General features: G+C 45.7%; 1 protein-coding gene across 2 annotated transcripts in view; it reads left to right on the top strand.

Annotated features, from left to right (window-relative positions):
* The first annotated feature begins 2342 nt into the window (after nt 1-2342).
* MRPS18A (mitochondrial ribosomal protein S18A) overlaps nt 2343-9616 on the top strand; it is a 16591-nt gene continuing 9317 nt past the window's right edge. The window contains exon 1 of one of the 2 annotated variants that reach the window (XM_060615623.3): nt 2343-2485. In XM_060615623.3, the coding sequence (XP_060471606.2) occupies nt 2374-2485 (112 nt within the window). In that variant the 5' untranslated portion in view covers nt 2343-2373. The remainder of the gene's footprint in view (nt 2486-9616) is intronic. The other variant, XM_060615622.3, reaches the window with a different exon arrangement.

The following is a 9616-nucleotide window of genomic DNA, read 5'->3' as shown; positions in this document are numbered from 1 at the left end:
TAGCAACTAATAACAAATGGATTCAGAAAAGTATATATATTACAAAAAAAAAGTATTATTTCATTTTGCTAAATGTACATAATGTTTATCTCTGGATTATGAGTGATATGTATTTCCTTTTTACCTTACTGTTTTATTTTTTCTATAATAATCACATTACTCAGCATTATATAAAATACAATTTGTTTTTTAAATATTTATTTTGATAGAGATAGAGAGTGTGAGTGGGGGAGGGGGGAGGGAGAGAATCCTAAGCAGGCTTTCACCGTCAGCACAGAGCCTGATGCAGGGCTTGAACTCATGAACCATGAGATCATGTTCCAAGTCAAATTCAGATGCTTAACCAACTGAGCCATCCAGGTGTCCCACAAGTTGTTTTTTAAAATAAAATTTGATTATAAGAAGTCAGGATAAGATAATGAGGAGAGGGTTGGTACTCAAATACTTTAGCTCACTGTGCCCCAAAGACAGGGCTGTCTTACTGCCCTGGTTGTGACTGGATCCCCAGAAGCTGGAGACTTGTAAAGAAATGGGAAACGGGGGTGCCTGGGTGGCTCAGTCGGTTAAGTGTCCAACATCAGCTCAGGTCATGATCTCTCAGTCCATGAGTTCGAGCCCTGCGTTGGGCTCTGTGCTGACAGCTCGGAGCCTGGAGCCTGCTTCAGATTCTGTGTCTCCCTCTCTCTCTCTGTTCCTCCCCCACTTGTATTCTGTCTCTCTCTCTCTCTCTCTCTCTCTCTCTCTCAAAAATAAATAACGATTCAAAGAAAAAAAGAAAAGAAATGGGAAACGGTACAAGCAGGAAGGGCTCAAGGTCAACATACAGAAGAAATGTGGAAGCTATAGGGAGAGGCCAAGGCTTTCCTGATCCTGGCCAGGACATTTCGACATACACCCCACCAAAACCTTCTCCTCCACTCCTAATCCATGTGTCTGTCTCACTCACTCTTACGTACCTTTCTCTCCAGGATCTGCCTTTGCCGGACGCAATGTTTTATGGTAACCCAATGCCACATTTCTACTGTTCTTGTCCATGGTGGTATCACTCAAGCTCCCCATGGAGCAGTTGTTCTGCATCTCCCTAGTCCACCAGGGGTGACAGTCCCAACTGAAAGATGGATTCCTTCCCTCCCCTTTGTCAGGAAACATGCTCTGCCATTTAATGAGCTTGGTTCTCCCATTTATGAGTCAGAGTAGGAAAACTATAAAATCCCCCTTTCAGGTTAATTATGGAGAGTGGAAGAGGAATATCCTAGCCATCAAGTGGAAGAATTGAGCTGTGTGTGTTTCTTATGTAGCTCTAGGGGAGCATATTATTTATCCTGCAAATCCAAAAGAGAGAAAACCAGGCCGTTGTGGTTTAAGTACTGCAACCTTGCTCATTATGCAAGTACATCAAACTTATGTAAAGTACCTAGCACGTGGGCCATCTCAGTAACTGCCTTATAATTAGCTTCTGTTTATTGAGCACTTAGGTCTTATCTAATCTTCGCAACCCTCTAAAATAGATTCTACTCATTCATTATTCAACAACTATACATTGCATTTATTATGTGTCAGCACTGCTCTAATTGCTGGAGATAGAAGTCAAAACAACAACAACAACAACAACAACAACAACAACAAAACAATATCCCTGCCTTCGTGGAGCTTACAGTTTGGTGGAGAAACAATATTATACAAATAGATGTAAAACCGCGACTGTGCCAAGTACTAAAATGGAGTTATCTAGCGCTGAGAGCCAGTAACCCCCGTTAAGGAAGACTAATGTGGAAGTGAATTTTGAGCAGGAGAAATAAGCAGGAGTTTTACCAGGTGGCCAAAGAGCAGGCAGAAGAAATAGCTATACGAAGGCTCTGAGGCCAAAGGGAAGTGTTAAATATAGGAGAATGAAAGGCAAGTGTGTATTGGGGTTGGAGGAGAGATTGATGGAGAAGGGAGGAATTAATTCTATGCCAGATCTACCTGATACCTGATGTTCCAGAACCGGAGTCCTAACCATTTCAACCTCTATTGTACAGGCCTACCCCCACCCACAAGAAGCAAAAAATCCGCATATGAATTTTAAAAGCTTTAAGGAAATAGGTGTAGTGTATGTGATTTTACAAAGAAAACCTGTCAGGGAACGAAAGAGACCTTGAGACTTCGAGCACTGGCATATGAGAACTAGAACACCTGCCCAGGACCCTCGGAATCACTCAGACTTCACACAGGGCTCCAGGCTTAGCCCCAAGCCGGAGAGGCGAGGAAGCTAGAAATTCAAGGCGACCGGGGCGAGACTCCCACAGCTGCACACTTCCTGCTCACCATTGCGGCTGCGCGCGCGCCGTTCCGGAAGCGGAAGTGTACTAGCGGTCACCGTTAATTTTCAAGATGGCGGCTCTCAATGTGCTGGTGTATCCTTGTGGACGGCTGCTCCGAGGGCTCCTGGCTGCTCCAGTCGCGACCTGCTGGGCTCGGCCTCCAGCTCGCGGGTTCAGGGAAGGTGAGTCCTGGGTCCCGGCTACCTTCTAACGGTGAGGGAAAGAGCGGGGGAGGTTGCTTCCCTCAGCCTCCATACGCCCCTCCCTCCCTTTCCTTAGCGCGGTTCTGAAACGCGGGAGATGCAGGCGCTCTGGGGGTGCTTGGAAGCACTTTCCAGACCCTGAAGCTATTATCTTGACTTCCCACTGCTCGCAAGTGTTCTCACTAGTAGGGGAGGACGGGGGGGAGGACGGAAAGAAAGGCCTGCTTGGTTAGCAGGGCAGGAAGAAACCTGTCCCGGGGTTCAGAAAAGTTTTCGGTAAACGTCTGCATGTTAGTTTTGATTTCCGTATTTTCCCAGCTGCTACCTCCCTCGTTTAAAAAAAAAAAAAAAAAATCCCTGAACCATGAGCGAAGGACATGTGGCTACCCTCCCCAGTTTCTCATCCGAAAATGCTGTGTTCTGATGGCGACTTTTTCCGCCCTGGCCGCTAGTCTCCCAGAGAAGTGGAAGCTAAGGTGGAAAAGCCACCGAACAGCTGAGGCAGGCACATGCTAGATGGTGCTTCTCCTTTTCTATAATCGTTAAGTCTGGAAAGGCAGCCTGCTTCCAGAATTGAACTGAGAGCTTACAGAAGGCCAAGTACTGGACTTCAAATTGTCAAGGAATTCTGTCTGGAAAAAGAAAAGATACAGCCCCTTTCCTGAGAAGTTAGGTTCTAATGAGATGATATGTATATGCTCCAACAAATGCAAGTTTTTACATGACTAAATATAGGGAGATTTGGTTACTAGAAACAGAAACCCAATTGGAAGTTTTACTGAGGGGAATGTGTCTTGAACAGGCTTTGTAAAAAAAGGATGGACTGGCAGAGAGCGAAAAGGTCTTTTAGGACATAGCCTTCCTTTGTGCATTGCTGGAAGCAGGAAAGGATGAGTGGTGTGCAAAAGTGATACTGGTTTTTGTTTTTGTTTTTTAAGATTCTGGCATAGTATTGGCCAACGTATCCTCAAAGCTGAAAGGTATCCAGAGGGAAAGGGTAATCCTTATTGTCAGAGGGAACAGAAAAGTCCAAAAAGAAGAACCAAATGAAGCATCCATTGGATTTGTCTCAGAAAGGGTCTCTTTTTAGCTTTCAGACAGCAGTGGCAGACCGGGCTCCTGGTAGGCCTGGCCCCAACTAACTGGGCTTGGCCTCCAGCTCGCAGATTCAGGGGAGGTGAGGGGGGTCCCAGTTTGGGGAAATCAAAGAGAGATCTCATGAAGAAACAGAAATAGGTATGTTAGAAGAACTTAGCTGTGAAGGGAAAATGGAACATTTACTAGAAAGAACGACATAATTCAGATACTGCCTGGTTAACATTAGATAAACTAATCCATTAATAAAGAAAGGTACCAAAGAGATCATGCTGATGACAGAAGGACTTAGTAAGATGTTTCATCTCTACACATGCTGCACAATAAGCATATACCCATAAGATTTTTGAGGGTGTCTACCAAGCATCAGGCTCTAACACCTGCTGTTTACATATCCATTGTGAAATTGAAAGTTGAAAACAGTTTTTTGCCATGTTTCCAGAGAATGTACGAGAGGAATCAGGGTTTGTTTGTTTGTTTGTTTACAAAAGAGTATTTGAGATTCAAATTTTTTCAGCTGGAGATTTTGTGAAATGATGGACTCTATAATCAGATTGGTCTTTCAACTCTTTCTCTCTGTAAATATCTGGGTTGGTAACTCTTTGGTGTTACTCGCCGTCAGACCTAAAAGCTAAATCATTGAATCAATGTGACCTTACATAAAGGCATTACCATATTCTTTATTCTGCTTGAGAACCACCTGTCTTCAAAGCCTTTAAATGAAACCACTTTGTCTTGATACACTATTTAAAGTTGTGGGGAGGAAGCTGGGTGTTTTGCTGAAAATACTCATCCTACTTTTTAGAGTATCAGACAGTACTCCCTAATTATAGGCAGAGTTCATGAACACCCAACACTTGCTTGTAATGACTCTCAGGCTAAAGCAGTGGTTCTCAACCGGGGGCAGTTTTGTCCCCCAGGGAACATTTGGCAATGTCTAGAAACACTTTTGGTTGTCACAACTGGTAGTCCTGGCATTTGGTGGGTAGAGGCCAAGGATGCTGCAAAACATCCAGTGCACAGGATGGCATCCCCAGCAAAGGACAGCCTGGGCTGAAATGTCAGTTGTGCTGCTGGTTTAAGGTTGATAAGAGGGACACAAAAAAAGCAAAAAAGATCCTGGAAAAAGCAAAAGTGAAGGAAGATAAGAATGGAAATTGTGGTTTAGTATGCACCCTGCTGCAAGCACTGTGCTAGGTTTTCCACATACATTTATTCAGCCTTCTCAATTTTTTTTTTTAATGTTTATTCTTGAGAGAGACAGAGACAGAGTGCAAGAAGGAAGAAGCAGAGAGAGACGGAGACACAGAATCCAAAGCAAGCTCCAGGCTCTGACCGTCAGCACAGAGACGGTCATGAGATCATGACCTGAGCCGAAGTCGGACACTCAACCGACTGAGCCACCCAGGCACCCCCTTCTCAACAGTTCTTACAAGTGGATATTACTGACATTTTTACAATGAGAAAATCTGGCCCAGAGGAGTTCAGTAGCTGCCCAAGATCACACAGCTAGTAAGTGATGGCCTCGAAGTAGAGCCAGCATTCTTCCCTCTCCACCATTAATATCACTGGGCTACTCGACAGAAGGGCTTCCCTGTGGTTCTCCCCCAGTGAAAACTCTCATCACTTAACTCGCCGAGGACCATTAGTACTTTTTATGGGAAAGATTGTGTTAGATCTCATTCCTGCCTTATCACTCTTGGGAAGGAAATGTATTTAAATTTTTTTTTATTTTAAGTTTATTTATTTTTGAGAGAAAGAGCAAGTGGGGGAGAGGCAGAGAGAGAGGGTGAGAGAGAATCCCAAGCAGCCTCCGCACTGTCAGCATGGAGCCCAGTGCAGGGCTCGAACCCCACAAACCGTGATATCATGACCTGAGCTGAAACCAAGAGTTGGGCACTCAACTGACTGAGCCACCCAGGCGCCCCGTGGGAAGGAAATGTATTTAAAACAAGAAAAATAAACAGACGTGACTATCTGAATGAATAATAATCATCTATCAGAAACCAGTGCAGAGTATGTTGAAATGAGTAAAGCCTGAGGGAATTTTCTTCATCTTTTCCAGTTAGCTAAGGGGTTTTCTGGAGGACTTAGCAATTCAGACAAGGATGTGCATGTCAAGTGGACATCTCTATAGCTAAAAGCTTTAAGAGACGAGTGTGTGAGTTGGGGGCTTTCCAGACTTGAAGGGACATAGTCCAGAGTAGCCTGCTAGTGGAAAAAGCATAGGAAAGTGTAATACAGAGGGACATTCCCATCGGAGGTCCAAGGGAAAAGAACGGGCTAGGTGATTAGGGAATCAGAAAACTTTGGTAACGGGCGCCTGGGTGGCTCAGTCGGGTTAAGCATCCGACTTCGGCTCAGGTCACGATCTCGCAGTCTGTGGGTTCGAGCCCCGTGTCGGGCTCTGGGCTGATGGCTCAGAGCCTGGAGCCTGCTTCCGATTCTGTGTCTCCCTCTCTCTCTGCCCCTGCCCCGTTCATGCTCTCTCTCTGTCTCAAAAATAAATAAAACGTTTAAAAAAAAATCTATAAATAAAAAAGAAAAAAAAAAAAGAAAACTTTGGTAACAGAACTAAAGATGAACAAAAGGGAGTGGGGAAGGAGTTTGAGAAAAGTAGTCAATAGCCAGAAGTGCTGCCACACATCCCAAACCCCCACTCGACTCCCTGGCCCTGCCCTAAGACTTGTAAGTGCCGCCTGTTGGCCATCAGTGACTCCGTTCTGGAATCTTGTGCTTGGGACTTGGTTTCCATGGATCCTGTCCAAGAAGGACTTGGTCTCTGGGCACTTGCTGTGGCAGCGCCCTCCACATCATTCATGGGTCCTCCTTCCAACTTTACTAAACAGTTGAGTCTTTATACTGCCGCAGTTCACTGTGTCTGTGTTTATGTGGCCATCAAGGTCTTTCTGCGTTCACTGCAATCTCACCACAGCGCTGTTTGCTCTCGACTCTTATAATTCAGTTGTCTTGGATTCCATCCTAGGCGAGTATTTATTGAAGTACTCAAAGGACCTCTTTACAAGGCATGGACTTTTATTGTAGTGAAGTTCCCATACTTGGTTTCATTCCTTTTTCTCCTCTAGGCCAAAGACTGTCTTCCTGTTCTGTTCTAATTCTCCACAGTAGGTAGAGCAGGGCTGTACCCTCCACAGGTGCTCAGCAACTTGTGTTGTCTCACATGGGACGGATGATTTGATGTGTATGAGAAGTGCCTATCTTAGAAGATTCGACCCCTAATTCCAGTTTAGAAAACTGCTTCATGTCTTTCCTTAGTTTACTTGATAATAGCCACACCTCAGAGCACAAGGGTGATTCCGTCTTTTTCTAAACAAGTTTTCCGTTAGTACCTAAACCTCTTAGTCCAGCTTTTCATGGCCATCCCCATCTTGAACGGAGAGGAGGTCAGGGACAAAATGGATCTCAGGGTTTGTTTGGTTTTGACTTGTTTTTGTATGCACACTGAAAATCAATACTATTTTGATTCCTATCTCCTGTTTTCAGAGGCTCAAAATCTGCTAGGGGCCTCTTCAGGCTCCAGCCAGGCCTCCTGCCCCTGCACTGAGACACAGCCCTGATCACTCTCAATCCTGCGAGAGTTCTCGGGTCATTCCTTCTGGTTTGACAAGTTGTCTGCATAAGATAAGCATCTGCCTATTGTTTTACCCACTGGATTGTAGTAAGATGATTCACTGGCTCAGGGTTGCTGTGTGGGGAGCTAGTGAACAGCCGAGCTGGCCACAGGCTTTTGATCTCTCTTCCAGGGGCCAATGAGATGACTTCAGGGTTTGGTTCTTTGCCGGGAGTGATGTGTGTTCTGTTAGATTTGTTTACCTCATGGTTAGGACCCAAGTGCCTCCACAGAGAGGGGAACCACATGTTTATCCGCTTCATGTTTCAAGACATCGTTCTCCTGCTGGCTTGAGTGTACCAGAATGTGTCTCTCCTTTTGTTTCCTACCGGGATTATTAAAAACTTGCCCCTCACCTGTTGCTGCTTAGATTTGGTTGCTCTCTGCCCCTCTCCCAAGTTGGTTTTTGCAAAGTTTCTGGGGTGCCTGGAAGCCCTGCTGAGCTGGGGCTGAGTCCTTTTTCTGCTCCCCCCGCGTTTGTACATTGACACGTTCCAGTGACCGTCTCCCTGCAGCTGTGCTGGCCTCCTGACTGAGCATCAGTCTGAGTCTCACCCACATCCCACTCAGGCTGGTCTCTGTTCTGAACAAGTAGATCCGTGTGTGGGGTGACGCATTTTCTTTTACAGGGAGAAAACTAGTTTGTCTTTGAATGGATTAGTAACTACAGTGTTCTGGAGGAAGCCTCAGGGCCCTTCTGGCCATCATTACTCCTTTGTGTATCTGGAGTGGGAACATTGAGGGGCTCTCAGGTTGGTTGTTTTGGAGTAATGAGTCTTTCTGAATGGTCTTGCCCAAAAAACAAATGGGGGACAATTCCAGACAGTCTGTGTCCAATTAGGTGTTGGTCACAGAACTCAGTGATCACAGATGCTGCCCTGGGCCTCCAGTTGAGTTAGAATTGCCTCATTTTTTTCTTAGACATTCTCTTTCTCTCTTTTTCTTGTTTATTATTTATTGCAAAAGCAGTACATGTTTATTTTAGAAACTTTAGAAAATATGGACAGGCATAAAGAGAATAAATTCACGTACTGCCACCACTGAATGAAAACAGCATTACCATTTGGGTACACAGCTTCAGGGGTCTGAGCCTCCTGAAGTCTACGTCTGATTGTATGCTCATCAGCGTGTTTCCAGGAAAAGATCCGTAATTTTCACTAGATTTTTTTTAATGTTTATTTATTTTTGAGAGAGACAGAGTAGGAGTGGGGGAGGGGGAGAGAGAGAGGGAGACACAGAACCTGAAGCAGGCTCCAGGATCTGAGCTGTCAGCATAGAGCCTGGTGTCGGGCTCGAACCCGCCAACCGCAAGATCATGACCTGAGCCGAAGTCGGACACTTAACCGACTGAGCCACCCAAGCGACCCTTCACTAGATTCTTAACATGAAGAACAACCTTAGGCTCTCTCTAATCCGCACTACTCCTTGCCTTGGCTGAAGCTGAGTAAAACTCATTATGGTAGCCAAGCTGCGGTTAAAGTCCAGTTTTAGTATTTAGGGAGACAGTTTGCAGTCTAGCTAAGTGGACCGAAGTTTTCAGTGACAGTAATTAGCAGCCAGAAGGGAACCATGACAAGTACTTCGTGGTCTTGATGCTAGCTAGCATTTATTGAGCATGTGCTGTGTACCAGTTCCTATGCTAATGGCAATGGTTTCTCTCTTTCTGAAGAAACTGGGAGAACAAGGAAGAATCTCCAAGAACTTTTTTTTTTTTTTAATGTTTGTTTATTTTTGAGAGAGAGACAGTGTGAGCAGGGAAGGGGCAGAGAGAGGGAGACACAGAATCCAAAGCAGGCTCCAGGCTCCGACCTGTCAGCACAGAGCCCGATGCGGGGCTTGAACTCCTGAACCACGAGATCATGACCTGAGCCGAAGAAGTCGGAGGCTTAACCGACTGAGCCACCCAGGCGCCCCTCCAAGAACTTTGTTTGATGTTTGCCGAACCTGCACCATGGTCTTGGTTCTTCTTTGAATATTGTTGAAGTTGTCATTCTGCATCCTGGTTGAATACACCAGGAGTAAATACATACAGCCTGATGGATGTGTGTGTGACTTACCGTCTTGCCCTCGAGTTTTCTTCTGACTGCCTCAGACCTTAACAGGTGGAGAGCTCTGTCTGGAATTGCAGTGCTCTCCTGAAAACTCAGCCTGGACCAGCGTCTGCAGGGCCCTCTCCCCCACCACCCTCTCCAGTGTACATACAGCAAAGGTGCAACCCTGCAGGAGAGGAGTGGAGAAGGACAGAGGAGTTAAGTCACACCGCTGCCTCATACAGCTGTAACCTGGCTTCCCAGGCTGAGTTCTGGGAGTGCCATCCGCTTGTCTGCTGTGGGGCCGCTGGCACAGCATTAGTTCAGTCCTGTGTCTGAAACGTCAGGGTCAGA

Source organism: Panthera onca, chromosome B2, assembly GCF_046562875.1.
Source record: "Panthera onca isolate mPanOnc1 chromosome B2, mPanOnc1 haplotype 2, whole genome shotgun sequence".
In the NCBI taxonomy this organism is placed as follows: Eukaryota; Metazoa; Chordata; class Mammalia; order Carnivora; family Felidae; genus Panthera; species Panthera onca.
The sequence above is the reverse complement of the archived record's forward strand: the minus strand, read 5'-3'. Positions and strand labels throughout refer to the sequence as shown.